This window comes from Tasmannia lanceolata, unplaced genomic scaffold, assembly GCF_043159265.1.
Source record: "Tasmannia lanceolata isolate RefF3 unplaced genomic scaffold, GAP_Taslan_0.1 ptg000016l, whole genome shotgun sequence".
Classification (NCBI taxonomy): Eukaryota; Viridiplantae; Streptophyta; class Magnoliopsida; order Canellales; family Winteraceae; genus Tasmannia; species Tasmannia lanceolata.
In genome coordinates, this window is record NW_027518693.1 from 15,034,509 (window position 1) to 15,053,589 (window position 19,081).

Here is a 19,081-nt window from a genome sequence, read left to right on the forward strand (position 1 = left end):
TATCAGCACTATTGTATTTTGATGAGGGCACTCCTCACTTTATTAAATGTCATACTGCACCATAAGATGATCGAAACTGTCCATTAGATGGGCCACAGCCTAAATAGGTTGTGCCCCAAAAATTATTTCCATAGGCTGATCCTAACCCTCCGATCTATAGATGGTTAGGATCAACCCTCTAACATTCAGATCGGAGGGTTAGGATAAACACTTTTAATAAAGTGAGGAGTGCCCTCATCAAAATATAGTAGTGCTAATAACATTTCCCTAAATAAGGTGTTTCACTTCATTTGAGGGCAGCTTTTGATTAAGGAAAACACTTTGAAAACGGGATTCCATTTCGAAAATAAAAACAGGAGCGACATCACCTTGATATGACTATTTTCAAGGTGAATTTATTTCTTTTATGGGTATTTGAGCCCCTTACTTTGTCTTTTAGTGGACGTGGCACTAATGGCTGATGTCCGTTTTTTTCCCAAAAAACGGGATCCCGTTTTCCTAGCAAATCTCTTTGATTAATATCATTTGAGACTTAAGGTTTCAGCCCCATTAGTTGAATTCGATCGAGCAAGGAAATTGCCAAGCTTGGGATTCAATCTTTCTTCCTTGTTCCACTTATTTTCCCTTGTAGATTGCAAGGAGTCCTTCAATTGTAGAAGAAATTGGGCATCCCTTTTGTTACGAACCCGGATCGGTTCGTAACGTGATTTGATCTTCTTGGAGGGAAGATCAGCATCTTGACCCACTTCAAGGGAAGGGTCGGTCCTCCTATGTGCTCAAAACCACAATTTCTGGGATAATTTCTTCATTAATTCTCAAAATGGCTGATTACAAGTTATTTATATTAAATCACCACTTGATAAAGCAAGAGACCTAATTCTATAAAACTCCTAAAGACTAGGGACACCTAATAGAAGATTATCATATGACTTCAAACTACCCGTTCAACACAAACAAACTATTCCTAATCAACTCCTACAATATAGGAGAAACCAACCTAGCACATAACTAACAAGAATCCGTCACAGTAAAAACTCCCATTGTGCATGTAACATTCCACCCCTCTCGAAATCAACCTTGCCCTCAAGGTTAGATATACACTGATGCAGTTGCTTGTGTTGCTTTGACCAGCTTGTATAATCCCACAGTTGTTTTACCACTTTGCCATGCATGGAAGCCATATGCATCTCCACTCCATGTTTCAATAACGTATGCATATGAATTCAAAAGCTTTTGACTTTGCCCTACTTTATCAGGTGGCAACGTTAATGATTGGTGTTGATCGAATAATGAAGAAAATACATATGATGTTGGTGGTAAAGGAATTTCAACAAGTTTGGAGGGGTTTGATTTTGGCAAAAATGAATTTTGAAATGAAACAGAGGTTTTGATAATGGGAGTGTTCAATGATTGGAGATGAAAAATCCTTTACTGAAAAGTGTTATCAGCCATTCGAATTCCCAATAAATTTTATTAATGAGTAATATTCAGTGTTTTTGGATTCCCGGCTTGAATCCAAACTACATAATACTAATCCTTTAAAAGAACATAATGTTATCCAGACAACACACTTTAAAATCAAGCATTTTATAATCAAGATTTTTTAAATAGCTCTAGATCAAATGTGCTCCAGATCAACTCATAATCTGATAGTTCTCTCTGTGCTATTTCTCATATTTACAATTAGAATTAGATCCATTTTCACCCAAAAGTTTCAATTTTCTCCTTGCACCAACAACTACCTTTATTGATTGAGCCCATAGAAGCTAATTGGGCCCAATTGGATTAACCAAAGAAAAACACACTCCTTGCCACCAAAGAAAAGATTTAAGTCCATATTGAAATATACCAAATATTTTTTTTCCTGAAGTCAGAAAGTGTAAAAGAATTTAAATGCCATTAATTAAAATCGATTAAACATTAATCTGTGCACACTAGTTATAATCAAGAACTCCAACACTAATAAAGAATTTAGCAAGAGAGATTAGCATGAATAAAAGGATTAAGGCGGCCTCTCGTCGAAACTACAAAGCCACTCCCTTGACTCGGCTCTTGGTCATTATGCTTCCCATTAAATCCGTGTTATTCAGTGTCGCGAAACCTGAGATATTTAGAATAAATTTGCTCAAAATAATCTTTAGAAGTAGCCTTTCTAAGAGTAACAATGTGATTTAAAATAACCTTTTGGGTAGTTTCTGGTGTTTTTGATGAGGTTTTGTTAGATTTGGATGACAAGGATCATGCCAAAAATGAAGGAGTTAAAGTTGTTCGGTTAGGGTTAAAAACTTTGGTGGCTATTGGATACTTTAGGGTTCGATAAAAGGTGATTTTCTTACTAATTAGGTAGCTCAAAGGAAACTCTAAGCCCCCTTGTCTTCTCGTTGACCTTTCCAGAGAGATGCAAGGCATTTTGTTATGCTTGACTGAATTCAAGGTGGCACACATTCTCCATGTGAAATCTCTTAGGCTGATTGTCTGGCCGACCATTGTGTTTCGTGTTCTTTTGTCTAGTTTTAATATCTTGTATCTTTTGTCCTTCAACTTGTTTAATAGTTAAAACCATAATTACCAAAAACTTGCTAGTTGGATGGAAGATACCAGAAACTTGCTTCGTAAGCTAAATTCTTCTCGCTTCCAATTGCCCACACCCTTCCTCTCAATTAAGAGTATGCTTCCTATTTAGGGTATTATTTTTTTTTTCTAAAAAAGTATTTATAACGTTAAACTAGCTTATTTAAATAAGAGTGTAAAACTTAAAAAAAGCATCTGAAGTTTCAAATAAAACATTTTGTGAATCTTTTCACAAAAAATTAGGGCGATGATATTTTCACTCCCCCTGCAATAAGAAAGCTTTGTTTCCAGCAGTCTTTCTCTCATAAAGACTCTCTAACTTTGTCCAAAGAGAATGTGCAGATGTTTCATTAGACACATGGAGGAACGCACTGTCATTCAATCATTGCCTAATATGTCTGATAGCCTTTCTATTTAATTTTTGCCAATTTCTATCAGACATACTAGTAGGCTTGGTTTTTTCACCTTCAATGGGTTCATAGAAATCGTTGCAATAAAGAATATCCTCCATCTTTGGTTTCCAAATCATCCAATTTGATCCAGTCAACTTGATCATGGTTCCTGAAGAACTCTCCATCTCAATCCACACAAACAATTATGCTTCCAAACAACCTCAGCTCTAATACCACTTGTTGGGTTTTTCGTCGAAGAAAACCCACTTTAATTAAGAAGCAAATAAATATGTGGATGTAAAGAACCAGCAATCACACAAAAGAACACAAAGATTTACGTGAAAAACCCTCAAATGAAGAGAGAAAAACCACGGGTCGAATCCGACGAAATATCCACTAATCAAAATAAGTAATACAATGTCTTTCTCTCAAGTTTTTACCCGAAACTTGAGCTAATACAAGAAATAAGAGAGATAAAGACTTACCTCGTTGCGAACACCTGTTTAGCATTCCTCACATATTAAATGCAAATTATTGGGTGATGATATTTTCACCCCCCTGCATTACGCATACCCCCCCCCCCCCCCCCCCCCTTAATGTGATTTGACGTCAAAAAGCGTTAAAGTTGCCCACTTTTCACGTCAAATTACATTATATGGGGAACACATGTGTAGTGCGGGGGAGTGAAAATATTATTTGGGGAAATGATATATTCACCCATTTTTCTTTTGTAATGTAAAAGAGTAGTCATAAGCAACGTTTCAAATTTTGTCCGAAATCCGAAATTGGTGAGGAACGAAACCGAAATGTTCCGAAACCAAAACTGTCTGCGAATTTTTTGATAAAATATTACTTTTTTATATCTTTACAAAATTTCAGAAGAAATAATTTTGGCCCAACCCCAAAAAAACGACATTTCAAACGCTTTAAGGGCCCTTTGGATGTCGAGAAGATTTTGATTTGGATTTCTCACATTTGCAGCCCTTTTTTGCATTGTAATTTGGATCGGATGAAATTCTTGAACTTCTAATTCAGCAGTTGACAGTGAAAAAAAAATCAAATTTCTAAATTTGCTATGGAAATAAGAAACTAGAAATCTACAGATCTGGCGGTTTCCTTCACCGTCTTTGCTCCTCAACCTCTCTCCTCTACTAGGAAGTACCCCCTTCGGCCCTTCCCTCTCTGTCTCGCTCTACATGAGTTGCCGGATCTATTCAATTTGTATTCAAAACTCAATTCCAAATCCAAATACAAAATGGGAGGTATCCAAACGGGCCCTAAGGAATTTCAGCCGAAATTTCATTATTTCGATTAAAATTTAGGTTTAGGTGAGGACCGAAATTACCTCCGAAACCGAAATTTAAAATTTTGGTCATAACTCACAAGTACACTGATGGGCGCTAGCTCAAGGAAGAAGAAATGGCGGATATATGAGTTCCCATTATTTTTAGGGGCATCCAAAAAGGCATTTAGTATGTTGAATCAACGTGCCGGCCATAATCATTGGACGCTAGCAATTCCCTAATTATAATTAGGAAATGTCTAGGCAATTTCGCATAAACCCATTTGGTGGCACCTCTTTTCCAAGAGAGAAGAGACAGCTCATAGCTGAATTTGTCTTACTCACCAATTCATATGTGGTGGCACTTCCGTCCTGAAAAAGATGTGCTGAAAGCGAAATTGCCTAGACGATTGATGCGTTTTGATTTTGAGGAATTGTTATCTCCATGGTCCATACGGCATCTAGTGATGTCCACAACATCAACGGTTCTGATCAGCCAATCATCAAACACCCACATTAAGAATGCATTATACGTAAGATTTTGAATTACAGATTAAAGTCCCAAACCTGTCTTGTAAGTTGTAATTCTCAGAGAGAGAGAGAGAGAGAGAGAGAGAGATGGATCAGATTCTGAACAAGGTGGGATCGTACTGGTTCAACAAGAAAGCCAACAAAGAGCTCAATTCCGTGGGTGAAGACATCAATGTACGACCTAAAAATCTAGGTTTCGATCTAATACCATAACAGTTTTCCTTCAAATTAGGGTTTTCCTTTTCTTTTCTCAATTACAATGTACATTTTTCTTTTAAGTTCTATATCTTTCCATTTATTTCATTCTGTTTGGAGATTTTTTTTTTTTTGGGTCATGGAAAACAATGCAGGTTATTGTTCTTTTGGACATTGAAACCAGGTTAAATATATTTGGAGTTAAGTTTATCCTCTTTTCTAGGGTTTGTGTATTTTGAATTTTCAATAAGGAAATCTTGACATAGGATCCGAGTACCAGGTCTGGATTATATAAATTTGCAATTAGGTTTATCCTCTTTGGGGAATTTTCAGTAAGGAATTCTTTACGTCGTATCTGAGCTTGGGAATTCATTATGATTACTCAAATCTTAACATGGGTTTCTTCGAAAGATCCAAAATATCCTGGGAATTATGTTAATGGTGGTTATTTGTAGGTATGGAATTTGATACAAAGACTATATCTGTGAAATGATAATAATGAAGTTGTATCTAGATATCAAGTTATATACTCTGCTTAATCTTTCCAGGTTTGCCTTATGTAAAGTTTTATCATGTTTTGCGAGCCTTGATCTAAAAAAAATGTCTGTTCATGTTAATGCAACTTTGTTTGCCTCAAAAGAAGATTAAAAGGGGCAATGAAAAGAGAATATTATGCAGCTCAAAATTTTAGGTTCTTCAAAGATGGAATTATGATGGATAGGGTGGCCTTCAAATGAAGAAAAAACTTTCAATCTAAATTAGCGTTCCATTGAATAGTCGAGATGACAACGAATGGAAAAAAAAAAAGAAGATGACTAATCGCCATAGTTTTAAAACTCCCCCACATCAGCGTGGTCTCCTCCGAGTCGACTCCATTTTCTCTTGGTCGCGTTCCGCATTTTGTCACTGTGTTCTGCATTTTGACCTACAGGGTCAATAAAAGCTCCTTTGAATCTCCCGAGTTATGACTGCGTCAAGTACTCAGCCGCGTCAACCGTGTTCTTGGCTGCATCCGCTAGTTGACAAGGATTTTTCTTGGCCACATTTTGATCCGCTTCCGCGTTTTTAAACACTGGTCAACACAATGCCCAAGTGAAGCTGTACCGATGACATCGCCATGGGCCGTGAGTCATCAACTCATCATCAGTATGAAATTTTGGAGAAATTTTAAGCCATGGCTAATGATTGTTTGTGCGAAAAGATTTGTAGGTCAAACTTGTTCATGCTTATCACCATTTCAGTAGTATGACTTGCTGCATCATTATATCATATTATTATCTGTTTACTTAAGAGATAGTACTATAGTAAGAGACAAATAGTAGTATATAAAACTGTGTGAAATTGGCGGCGTTATGTGATAATTTTCATTAAGATACCGTAGTGACTGATATCAGGAGAATGCAAATGTGATCTCTTATACTTATAAGGTTTCATGCTGCAATTTGGTTCATATTTTGTTTTATATCTTGCTCCATGCATTCCAATTATTGCATGTTATTTTGTAGTCCCCTGTTTCTTTGTTCCTTATTGACACTATTTGCATTTTGAACCTAGTCATTGTCTACCAGTATTGGAGGAGGAACGAAATGGTTGGTTAATAAAATCAAAGGTGCACTTTCTTTCACCTTGTGTTTCTTTATTCGGTTTCATGTTTTTGTACACGTACATTTCATTCCTATGTAGTTCATGTTAAATGTTTTATTAAGAACATTTTGCTTGTTGGCTGTAAATCGATTCCTTGTGACCATGGAGGAAGCTGACAATTATACAACATTAGCCCCTTCTTTGTTGCTGGTTGAGCAAATTATTCCAGTGATAAATGTTTTTGAAACTTGAAACCTACTATAACTGCTCACAATATTCTACTTGAATCAGCAACTCTTCTTTTTTACTTCCTTCTAAATCCCTTCTTTCGCTTGCTAAGCATTCTAAGAAGTTTTCTTTTCTCTTTCTATATAAAGTGAAAAGGACCTTGTTGCAATGGGCGGAGCTGTTTATCAAACCCTAGCTCTGAAATACCAGCAGGTTTTCTGCAGGGTGCCCGGTCAATGAAGCCCAACATCTATTTCTCTTTTTGAAAGATGGTCTCATTGTACGGATTTGTGATGTGGGCTTTGGTTTCTTGGTGGAGAATTCTCTTCCTCGATTCCTTCTCTGCACGCCATCTCTCACAAACCCGTCTCCAAATACCATCACATTTACACATACGACGCTCTTTGAAAATATTTAAAAAAAATCCACTTGAATCATTGCATAATCATTTTTAAACTCTAGTTTGGCCGCTAGCTTTTGCATGCTTCATTGGTAAATTGGTGAGGTTGCCTAGCAATGGAACTTGGTTTTGAGATAAAATGTTCTTTCCATTAACCATAGGCATGAAATTGGCTCTTGATGGGCCTAATTAGTATCAAATTTAGTGAAAAACATCTGTAACACTCATCATTCATCATACCAAATGCCAAATATACATATTACAAGCATAAATCAAGCTTGAAATCTCATCTCGTCTCTTAGGGCTTTTGTAAGACAGATCATCATACGTGATTGAATGAGCTTTGGATTTAGTCGGGAAATGAAAAATACAGCAAAATAAACCCTAATAAGGCAAATAAAAAAAACTTAAAATATGGTACCTATTTCGAATCCATTACATTGACATAGGCAAAGACTCCTCCCCTTAGTGTAGAATGCGTTGGAAGGAGATATTGCACTAAAAATTGGTGAAAAACCTTCTCTTGAAGCTTTGGGTAGGATTGGTGAAAGAAATAGTATTGAGAAAATGAAGAAATGAGGGCATTTGATGTGTTTTAATCTTCCTATTCATTTGGGAGGATAAAAATACATCGATGTCCTTCAAACAACTACAAAAGATCTACCTTGGGACGAGGTCCTTCTGATAAGTGGAATGAAGGTTCAACAGCCTTCTCCTTTCGTCTTCTCCACAACCCATTCCTTCTTAGCATCCAGAGAATGACAAATAGTTCACCACTAGATTGATGGTAGAAGTGAATCTTGCCAAAGCTAATGCCTGATCTTTGGATGCGATCGAAAGACGTCTTCCCATGGAGATTGGCAGACGCGATTGAAGTGGTGGTGTCCTAGACCTACTGTAGTTGTTAAATATCTCTTCCCTATAGATAATACCCTTTAAGGGGGCAGCTTTTCTAATTGTTTTTCTCCCCTTTTTTTTCTGAACATGATCAGCTCAATCCCAAGTTTCTTGTGACTTTGCTTTCTTTTTCTAATGAACTACATCATTAAAAAAAAGATTGTTTTGATGGGTTGAGCTCAAACTTAAATTAGTGTCACTGTGCTGAGTGTACTCTGAACATATGGGTCGATATTTGCTAAAGCTCAACTGCAGCTTCCAATAACGCAATCATCTAACCCTAGACTTCAGCCATGTACAGTTGTTTTTCTTGTCATTTCACAGGGGGAATCCTATTACTAACACCTATGCAGATGGACTGATTTTGTATTGTTATCCCCCTATTTTTGCTTGCAGAAGGATCTTGATGTAGAGAAAGTTATCCCCTGATTTTAGGTTTCAGAAGGATCTTGATGAACCTTTCTCCACCTCTTCTTGCATATGGGTTACAGACTGCAAAATAATATATGATAATACCATAAAATAGTGTTTAGAATTTCTAACTGTGATGTGCTTGTAACATTGTGACTTGCAAAGTATTAAATATTTGTTTATGATAATGTTCATCTTTTGGAACTTCTGGTATGTGATAAATAATACTTCATTTGTATGCATTTGATTCTCACAGATGTTGATTGAAAGCCATACCCAAAACAATTTGGAGATTCCTGTGCTCATGTAACTATAAATAACTGTTTTTATTTGCTATGCTTTAGATATGGGAAAATGGAAGTGTGATGGCAAGTTTAGGTAATGAAGATTGAGTCAATTATCACTTACTTTTTATTCTTCATGTGTCATCACCAATTGTTTGTCTCTTAACCGATCTCATTTTAGTCATCAATCCTCCTTTATGGGAATGATGGTAGGGAGGGTTATGTTAGTGTGAAGTTCTCTCTCTTCAGCTGCCTTTTCATAGAAGTTTAAGAGATGTTGATATTAGTTGCGACTTGAACTCAGTTGATTTCATCATTTCGTCTGCTAAATCATAAAACCTCAACTGGCAACATTTTTTTTTTTGTTGACATATTTAGCTATTATATCTCATTGGAGTTTTGGTACATGCAGGAAAGATGCAAAAACCACTGCCAGAGTTACTGCAGGAATATGATATACCCATAGGCATATTTCCTCGGGATGCCACCAACTATGAGTTCAATGAAGAGACCAGAAAGTTGACTGTGTTCATACCCTCCGTATGCGAAGTTGGCTACAAGGATTCATCGGTTCTGCGTTTCGCCACCACTGTGACTGGATATCTAGAGAAGGGGAAGTTTGTTGATATTGAGGGGATGAAGACAAAGGTGGTAATCTGGGTTAAAGTGACTACCATCTCAAGTGAAGGATCTAAGCTCCATTTTCAGGCAGGGATGAAGAAAACCAGGAGTAGAGATGCTTATGAAGTTCTCAGGGATGGTGTGAGCGTAGAGAAGTTTTAAGTTCGTTGGGATGGAGGTGCCATTTGATCAGTATGTGATCTACCCTTGTTAGTTTGAAATTCATGATAGGGCTACCAAATTGTCTTCATCTTTTCCATTAATGGGTACTTTGAATCTCCATGAAATCTACAGGTGTGGGAATCTTTTCTCTTGAAAATGCTGGGGGGAGAGATATATCGATTAACTAACATGCTTCCTCCATGATTTGATTAATCTAAAATTGAAAATGTCAGTGCTGGTTATTTGTTAATTTACTGTTTTGATTTGTTGACTCATGTAATCTTCAGCAGCTTATCATGGAGTTATTTCTTTGTATGTTTTTTGTTCTTTGGCCTGGTCACAGGTCGGTACTGTTACAATGTGTGTTTTCTGTATTTAGTATTTACCTACTCGAAGGTAAATGAGGCTATGTTTCTTTCTACATAAAAATAGACGTAGAATTTGTTTTGTGTTGTAAAAATGAAAATAAAACAAATTTTGCGTCCATTTTTACATCGAAAGAGAGCCCAAGGAAAATGATCATGTACGGCATGGACCCAACAGGTGACATTGGGTCCATGAATATTGTTGGCCTATTGCCCTTGTTGCCACCCTCTTCGGATGATTTAAGACCTTTGATCAACCATGCTGAAAAAGTCCTAAAAATGACTTTAAGCCGTTTGACTTTTGTACACCCTGCGAATGAGATCCCAGTTTAGCATCCGACCTTGATCCATTGGTTTGATCGGTGATGAACCGTTAGATCAATGGTTCTGATCACCAAGAACAAGCTGCTTGTCCATTGGAAGGTGATTATTTTTGTTCAAGACAGTCTTGTCTTAAGAAATTTAGGGGTGCAATTCGAGTCGGGTTGAGGCGAACCCAACCTGACCAACCATTTGCTCAAAATGACCCGACCTGACCCGAGCTCCAACCCAATGAGGTTCGACCTGAGGAGCCCTTTTTGCCAACCCGAACCTGACCTAAGTTCAACCCGACCCAACCCGAGATCTTAAACTTAAAATTTTTTTAAAAATTATTAAAAATGTCGTGTCGGGTTGCCCAAGTCCTCAACCCGAACTCAATCCAAACCGACTTTTTTCCGGGTTGACCCTGTCGGGTTCGGGTTGAGCCCACCCAAGTTGCACCCCTAGTTGTCTTCTATAACAATCCTTCTACACCTCTTTCGTCATCTCACAGAGCGTTTGCTATAAAAGCCATGTTTGTCAACCATGATTTTCTCCTCGGAGTCCTTTTTCCCACAGGTCCTGTTTGGATTGCAAGAATTTTGTGGAAAAGTTAGGAAATGAAAATTTTTTCTAAAATCTCCTTTTTTTTTTTTTTTTTTTTTTTTTTTTACACGCGAAAAACAGATAAATTAAACTACCCTATGCAACTCTTATCTAGAGATGATGATATATCCCTGTAAATTTTATCAAGAAAAAAAAATTACCGTCAGACAATCTTCTTGCAGGAAAGAATATTAGTTTTATCCTATGTTGAGGGAGGCCGTGAATGACGCAAAGGTGAGAAAAAGGTTAAAAGACAAGTAAAAAAAACTCAATTCAAAATATAATTTGATTCCCATACTTTCTTTTTGAATTTCTAGCGTTTTCTCACTCAAGCTCTCTCGGGTCTTTCTTTCTCACACCGGTTTTACCCCACTCTCACAACTTATAAACTAGTATTCCATGCAAAAAAAAAATTCATGGTTGCCAAACAGGGCTAAAAAATCCTCCTCTTCGTATCCACTCTTAAATATGACAACTCTTCAAATTCCATGTTAAAGGCTGATCTAATTCCCCAAAAATCCAATAGAACACAACCAAAGGTATCATTTCTCTTAAAGAAAATAATTGTGTTTCAATATAGTTTTAGGCACATGATGAGACTGAAAACTCAATACTTGTAATCTTGAATCATTCGTGAGCCCAAAACTGATTATTGGACTTGAATTTACATTTAATTTTGATTTGGAGTCCAAAAACCACATTTAGACTCATAATCTGTTCTAAGGCCTTTGGATTTTGATTCCAAAACTGATTGTTAGACCCAAAATATATGGCTCTGATTCACAAGAAAGAGCAGTTATAATTGCAATGCCAACAATCAAGAAAAGAGCAAATTGCTAATTTGTACACAATAAGAGCAAAATGGAACCTTCTTTTTACCACTGATTTTACTGTTTCTCAGTCCATATGACTTGCTTCAAGATCTTCTTACAAGGTACATGTTAACTTCTCCCTTTATATCTGACTTAAAAAGGTTGAACTCTTGTGTTCGTCATTTTCCTGATAACTTTTCTTCATCTACGATTTCAGTGCCTGCTGTCTAACCCAAGGAAGCAAGATTCTTCCCTGGGAGCCTTCGATTCCCGCTTTCGATTCCCACTCTGGCAACCTTTAGCAGGATTCTTCCCTGGGAGCCTTCGATTCCCGATTTCGATTCCCGCTCTGGCAACCTTGGTCTAACCTTTCAATATGTCCATTTCACTATACATTCTCATGCTTTTGTAATTCCTATTTCTGCTACTCAGTCAGTTGCCATTAGAATGTCGACAGCTACACCCTGTATCTAAGTAAACACAATTCTTAGACATGCCTTTCAACAGTTTTTCCGCTTGAGAGCCTAATAGAACTGTACTTGCTGGAAGGATTAGATGATAGTAACTTTGTGAAGGCACAATGCTTACATGTTTTTTATGATCAAAGCATGTAGGAGTTTGACTCGGTTGCAGTTACAATGTACTCAGAGAATTACTATTTGTATATAGACAGGTATATAACATTCTTTTCTGTAACCTCTAGTCAGTGATAAATAGCATGTTGGAGCATTTCTTCAACATGATAAAAGTGTTTTCAACTACACTATGCAGGGAAGAATGGTGGAGACTGGAGATTGAGCAACTATTTTACATTTTGATGAGCTTTGTGTCCGTGGGGGAAAAAAAAGCTGATAGTGTACACCTCGATGCGGAGAAATGAATCTTTGTAAATTCATATAACTGACATCAACCGAGTAATATTAACCTTATTGGTAATGAAAAAGATATCAGCTGCGATATAACAAAAAAGCATACACAAAATAAATATCTTGTTTTAAAAAAAATACCTTTAGGGACCTGGAACACAGAATCCAATGTTGCTTGTAGTACTCTAGAATCTATTGCCAAGCCTGTTGCGGCCAAAAACCCACTTCCAATAACACCCGCCAATCTACCACTGGCAAATACACGGAAAAAATCCAAGATTTTGCACAAACAAGGTGGAGAAAATACATGCCAACAAGCCACAACTACCGAAGGGAGCAAATCACAAGCAACTACAAGAAAACAAGAATATATGTGATTCACTACAATGGGCTACTCCACGGACAAGGCAACACTCAATCCACTATTTAGAACCAAAATAGTACAATGTTATCTCCACGTCCACTGGTAAAATCCATAGATAAAACCCTTCTCTCCAACCTTCTATACAACCACAAAGCAACCATCAAATCTCTACACCGAGTATGAGGAAAACCCCTTTGAAAACCCTTCAATACAATGCTTGTCTTGCAAAGAAGAAAATCTATGGAGAAGAACAACGGAAGAAGAAGAACCCTCTTTTTGCCCTAAACTTTCTCCTCAACCTTGAGTAGAAAAACCTTGCTTTTGCTTCACCACAAAATCCCTCCTAGAGCCCAAGAGAAACCCCATTTTTCTTTTAAGCTTTCTCTTCAACCTTGAGTGGAAGAACCCTGCTTCACAACAAAAGCCCTCCTAGGGCCCCCAAGAGAAAACCCTCTTGTCTTGCCCTAGCTTTTTCTCCTCTCCTCCCTACATTTTCCCTTCTTCATCAAAACCCTCTCATATACAAACCCTATATATAGTGAGACATGTCGAGCCTTCTTGAAGCCAAGAGAAGATAAATACCAATCCAACTTCTCTCCTTGAACCACCTTAGCGAGCATATCCGCTACATTTCTTTAGTTCCCACTATCAACAATCGGATCCTTCCGTCTTCTCACCAAAAAGGTCCACCTTAAATGTGTGGCTAGTCGTTTTCTCAAACTTTGCCTTTTTCAAGCAATTTCACAAACACCTAGTGTGCGAAACCCATGATACTAATTGTTGCGGCCAAAACCCACCGGCGAATAAATGGAAAAATCCAAGATCTTGCACAAACAAGATGGATAAAATATATGCCAACAAGCCACAACCACCAAAGTTGTTCTTCTACCCCCTCATTGCTTTATACGCAGAGTACAGAGATTCACCATATGTCCATATCTATTGACTTGAACTTAACAATCTAGCTAAGAATGAAATATCCCTTATCGTCTTCCTATGAAGACAACATAATATTTTAATTCACCATAAATATTAGATGACATGTAGTACAGATAAAATTCATTTTAATTACTATCATAATTTATATTATTATTGATTTTAATTACTATCATAATTTATATTATTTCACATATCTGAGTAATCTGATTAAAGAAGACAATAAATCACAAGCATTTGTAGCAAGATTTGTTGGCATAAATTGCTAGCACCGTAGAAACAAAGGTTAATCATATTCAAAAGAAGTAGGCGACCAAAATAAAAGCAATCAAATGTATATGACAGAGATTAATAAAATTCGAAAGCAGTAGGTAGTCAAAGTCAAGTAATCAAATGTATATAACAGTTTTTTTTTAATATCCAATACCAACTTCACAATAAATAAACTATTTAAAATCGCGCCATCTTCCGGTTGATGTATATCTTTCTTTCCTCAACCTCATAGAACATAAACAATTGAGCTTCTTTAGTATGACGGTTTAAGTACTCAAGAACCCTCATAAGCAACTCTGGCTCATAGCCATCAACTTCCTTAACAGCTGCTCTCAGCTCTGCAATTGGAATGTGATTTGAAAGGCTTTCAATGGCAGTTGCCATCTTATTGATACCATTAGCAACCTTTTCCATTGCATCTATCATCCTGACTGAAGCAAAAATTCATATCGTTTACATTACGCATAATCAACAAAAAGTAAGCATAAATCAACATAAACATCCTAGTATACCATGTGAACTTCAAATACATTATCCTCCAAATATACCATAGATAATTATAAACATAGACATCCTAACGTACATAACAAACATAATGTAAATATTACATATATTACAATCAGATATCCTAATGTTGACGGTGTTGTCAAATATCTTAACACTACTAACGGGCCATTGACTTGTACGATTTCTGATAATAACTCCCAGTCAATATCATCTACCATTGAATCATTTGGCATCACCCTTATATGATAGTGGATGCAACAACAAACTAGCAGAATATCAATCTGCTTCTCGAATGACTTCTCGAATGAATACATAGGTTCTTCATTAATTATGGTAAAACACTTCTTTAGTACACCTAAGGCATGCTCGATTACATTCTAGAATGGTGAATCCATACGATTAAACAACACATTCGGAGTCTGTGCGACCCCTAATTTCATTAATGTGGTATCTTGTATGGGGTGATAAAATGTGGAAGTAAAGAGGTACCCAACATCGGCGAGATAATATTTTCCTATAAAAATAAATTATATGCAAATGAGTACCCTTTTTGGGGAACAAATATTAAATTATCAGTGATGGATAATATACCCGGAGGACAAGAAATCTCATCCCCCCTTTGTTATTGCATCTCTTAATATCCTAGAGTCGGATGCCGATTCCTTCCATCTAGCTAGGACATTCTACATTTTCCCAAAAGAACATTCATTCTAAATGAAATTTAAACCAAAGTCACATACCGCCAACACGCTTTGGGATGGCCATTGCTTACAACCCCGAAACTTGGGTTCATACTCAGGCGCAACTTTAACAGGGATGTGTGTTCGTCTATTGCACCGATACAATCTTAGAATGTATCGGTGCAATAGACGAATGCACATCCCTGTTAAAGTTGCGCAAGGGTTCCTTCCCCAGTCTATTATTTTTATATTTGGCCATAGAATGATCAAATAGTATAATGGGGTGTTTACATCGAGGAATAAGGGGAACCAAAGAAGTCATAAGAGAGGCACACAAAAACATCTTTCATACATTGCATTCTAAATTTGGAATGAAAAGATGAATGATGGTTCCTAATTTAAAACATCAAACCAGTTAGATTGGAAAATCCATATATAAATAGCGTAGAATCAAACAATGATCGGTTCCTTGAATTTAAAACTAAACAAGAAATAAAAAAAGGGAAATGATAAATGCGCCCCTTTTGATCACTTGGGACACCCAACTGCATTGTACGTGGCAATCAGGTCACTTCATTCCTTCAAATGTGAAGTACATCAGCACCTTTTCAGTCATAGATACATTGTAGCTGGGTGTCCCAAGTAATGAAAAGGGGCGCATTTATCATTTCCCAATAAAAAAATATCGCAAGATTTGGTTTGCCCACAACACCTTACAATGAGATGATTCAAGATCCCTGTGATCGATTAGTTTGACACACCAGCAAGGTGGTTCCTATAGTAGAGTATAAAAGTTATCCATTTCTTGTGCCAGTGCCAACTCTCTTATAATAGATTTTCAAATAAATGAAGCTAATACGGTTGGTGTGTTATGAGTTCCAACCATAAGTCAAAGTGTTCTTTCTTCATAACAAAGCAACCTTGGAATCCATGGAAATTGTTTAAGCATGCCATATTTCCAGTTTAATAGTCATGACAGTCAGAATTAAAAACAGTCACAAGTTTCTCAAATAAATAAATAAATCAGTCACAAAATAACAGTCACAATCAAGTCTAAAGGGACACACTTCCCCAGTCACAATCTAGTCACTTTAGCCCAACAAACAGGGTCCACTAGGATTTAACAATCCCACATCATAAAAACAAAGTTCCTAATCTGGCATGAAAAAAAGTCCAGATATCAAGGACGTTGTAGCAACACCATCCTCTTCTCAGGTGGGGCAAACATGAAAACTGTCCTCCACCCTGGTTCTTGAAACATTGTCACCCCCTTCATCCACTCTTGTTGACCCAATCCTTCATTGACATTCAGAATGTCCATGCACTTGGAAATAGAGTTAGGATCCGGCCTTACAGTCGAGGTCCCAAATTTCAGTGTTTAAAAACTCCTTGACTCGGCAAGGAACTCGCCCGAGTCGACTCCTTTTTACCTCGGCCGCGTTCCGCGTTGCACCACATCCACATTCCGCGTTTTGCCCTACAGAGTCAATAAAAACCTTTGACTCTCCCGAGTTATGACAGCGTCAACCGCGTTCTTGGACACGTCCAAACCGAGTCGACAAGGATTTTTCTTGGCCACGTTCCGCGTCAAATTTGCATTTTTAAACACTGCAAATATGGTTTAAGATGCAGCATTGTAGAAGGCACTCTCAGCTCTCGAGGTTTGTATGATGAACTTCCAATATTCACTAAACTCCGAACTCTTACTCCTTTTCCTACAGAAAGCGGTTGGTGTCCTATCATGTCTACGAAGGCGAGAATTCCGAGCATCATCACTGTGGGCTGCAGGTGCATTGACTTTATCATTCTGAGCTCCAATTTCTGCAAATACAATAACATCATCCGCAAACTGGGATGGGTCCCATTCTCCAGTTTACTAACAATGACAATGATTAGGTATCATTGTTTCATTACTGTTAACTTACCAACTTCTCCAAAAGCTTAAGCTGTTGGAGAAAGGCGTTATTTATCTTTTATACTTTAACAATTACTTTGGACTGAGGATATAAAGCAGTTTTGTAACTCTTCTAATGTACCAACTACTGAAGTAACTAACCATCATGTTAACACATGCAATTTTATCAATAAGTGCATAAGTAAAATGATAACTTCAACATATTTTCATCCATACCCAACAAAACAAATGAGACCTTCATAATCCAAAAAAACAAAGCAACCACCCTTTATTTTATTAGAATCCCACTATAAGCTTGAGAAATAATCCCACTTAGCAAATAAGAGTACAACAGAATAGCAGCAAACCATACACTCTACATAGAAATTTAAAACATAACAAAGCCCTAGTAATTTCTAGGGTTATTAACAGCATGTCATCAAATTAAAACATAACAAAACCCTAGCAATTTCTAGGGTTTTCTTTTCTTAATTCTGAGATGTGGGTTCTCTCGATCTCCGAATCTGATCAACCCACAGATCCTCAGGCACGTGATCCGCCCAATCAGGACGAAACCCTGGAAACGAGATTCCCCTCATAGCATCGATAATCCTCGACGAATTCTCCATACTCAGAGGAGCATTCCTACGGCTTTCGTCCTCTCGAAAAGCCCTAGAAATCGCCGATTCAGACACTTGCCTCAATCTCTCTTCATCATCATCATCAACAACAACAACAACATTGTTTTGGGTGTGGGCATTCAGATCTAAAGCCGAGATTCCGTTCTCGGCATTGTGAAATCCGTTTGGGAAATTTTGAGAATTAGGGTTTTGGAAAGGAAGAGAAGGGAAAAACTCACTGGTATCGGGGCTCAGATCTCCATTGTCTTCTTGTTTTTCGGAGTCGGCGTCAGATTCGGATGCGGAGATGGGTTGGTAATCATCGAAAACGACAGAGTTTGAATCGGAGTCGCTTCCAGCATTCTCTGCAGTAGAAAGAAGAAAAAAAATGTGAGGGAATTTTTTAGGGTTTGTAGATTTTGAAGTGAGGAAGAATTTTTTGTTTACTTGAATTTTGAAAAGAAATATAATACCTTCGATGGAATGATTCTCAGACATTTCTTGGTTCTGTTGAGAGAGAGAGAGTTGAGAGCGGGAAGAGGAGGCAAATGAATGGGAATGTGGGGAATGAGTTTTTATAGGAGAGAGAGAGAGAGAGAGAGAGAGAGAGAGAGAGAGAGACCGTACACGTGGCAGATTGTTTGGTGATCGAGACCATTGATCTAATCGTCTTAGATCTAGATTGTTGATTTGATGGACTATTACGAGGAGACCTAGTGGGTCCATCTAGTGGCCCCACAGTGAATGATCTCTTTATTTATTGATAGTGGGCTGATCCGATCTATCAACGTGGTCCCACATTTGAAATCTAACGATCATTAAAATAAAATAAAAATGATTGCACCAGCCGGGAATTGAACCCGGGTCTGTACCGTGGCAGGGTACTATTCTACCACTAGACCACTGGTGCTTTGTTGACGAGTTCAGTTTATAGTTATATATAAAATATATTACTGTTATCAAAGTGATATGCTGCAGATAGAGGACATGTGATTGTAGCTCGTTTTAATAATCCCTGTCATTGCTGTGTGCTTTAAAATTGTTGATGGGGCACAACCTATTTAGGCTGTGGCCTATCTAATGGACGGTTTGGATCATCCTATGGTGCAGGCCATACGGTACTTTTAATAAAGTGCGGAGTGCCCTCATCAAAATACTGTAGTGCTGATAACATTTCCCTAAATTAAAGGTCCCGGTATCAAATCCCATCAAATCTAATCTTCCAAATCTAACAAATTATAACAGAATGGCATTCCCAAAACCAGGCCCATTCTACCCATTTCTCCACATCCCTAATTCG

General features: G+C 37.4%; 2 protein-coding genes and 1 non-coding gene across 5 annotated transcripts; 1 reads left to right on the plus strand and 2 right to left on the minus strand.

The window, feature by feature from the left end:
- Positions 1-4,790: 4,790 nt before the first annotated feature.
- LOC143849008 (uncharacterized protein At5g01610-like) lies at positions 4,791-9,873 on the plus strand. 2 transcript variants are annotated; one of them, XM_077358058.1, is made up of 4 exons: positions 4,791-4,950; positions 6,526-6,580; positions 9,188-9,588; positions 9,691-9,873. In XM_077358058.1, the coding sequence occupies exons 1-3, from the start codon at positions 4,864-4,866 to the stop codon at positions 9,556-9,558; spliced, it is 513 nt and encodes a 170-aa protein (XP_077214173.1). In that variant the 5' UTR covers positions 4,791-4,863; the 3' UTR covers positions 9,559-9,588; positions 9,691-9,873. The 2 variants fall into 2 exon arrangements, with proteins under 2 accessions (XP_077214173.1, XP_077214172.1); XM_077358057.1 differs by having other exon boundaries at positions 9,188-9,873.
- A 4,210-nt stretch (positions 9,874-14,083) lies between these two features.
- LOC143849077 (uncharacterized) lies at positions 14,084-18,350 on the minus strand. Of its 2 annotated transcripts, XM_077358123.1 has the most exons (3): positions 18,255-18,350; positions 18,021-18,146; positions 14,084-14,511 (listed from the first exon to the last, which is right to left on the minus strand). In XM_077358123.1, the coding sequence occupies exons 1-3, from the start codon at positions 18,277-18,279 to the stop codon at positions 14,258-14,260; spliced, it is 405 nt and encodes a 134-aa protein (XP_077214238.1). In that variant the 5' UTR covers positions 18,280-18,350; the 3' UTR covers positions 14,084-14,257. The 2 variants fall into 2 exon arrangements, with proteins under 2 accessions (XP_077214238.1, XP_077214237.1); XM_077358122.1 differs by lacking the exon at positions 14,084-14,511 and having other exon boundaries at positions 17,423-18,146.
- A 270-nt stretch (positions 18,351-18,620) lies between these two features.
- Positions 18,621-18,691, minus strand: TRNAG-GCC (transfer RNA glycine (anticodon GCC)). Its single transcript has one exon. It is a non-coding gene; the product is annotated as a tRNA-Gly (tRNA).
- Between the last annotated feature and the right edge of the window lie 390 nt (positions 18,692-19,081).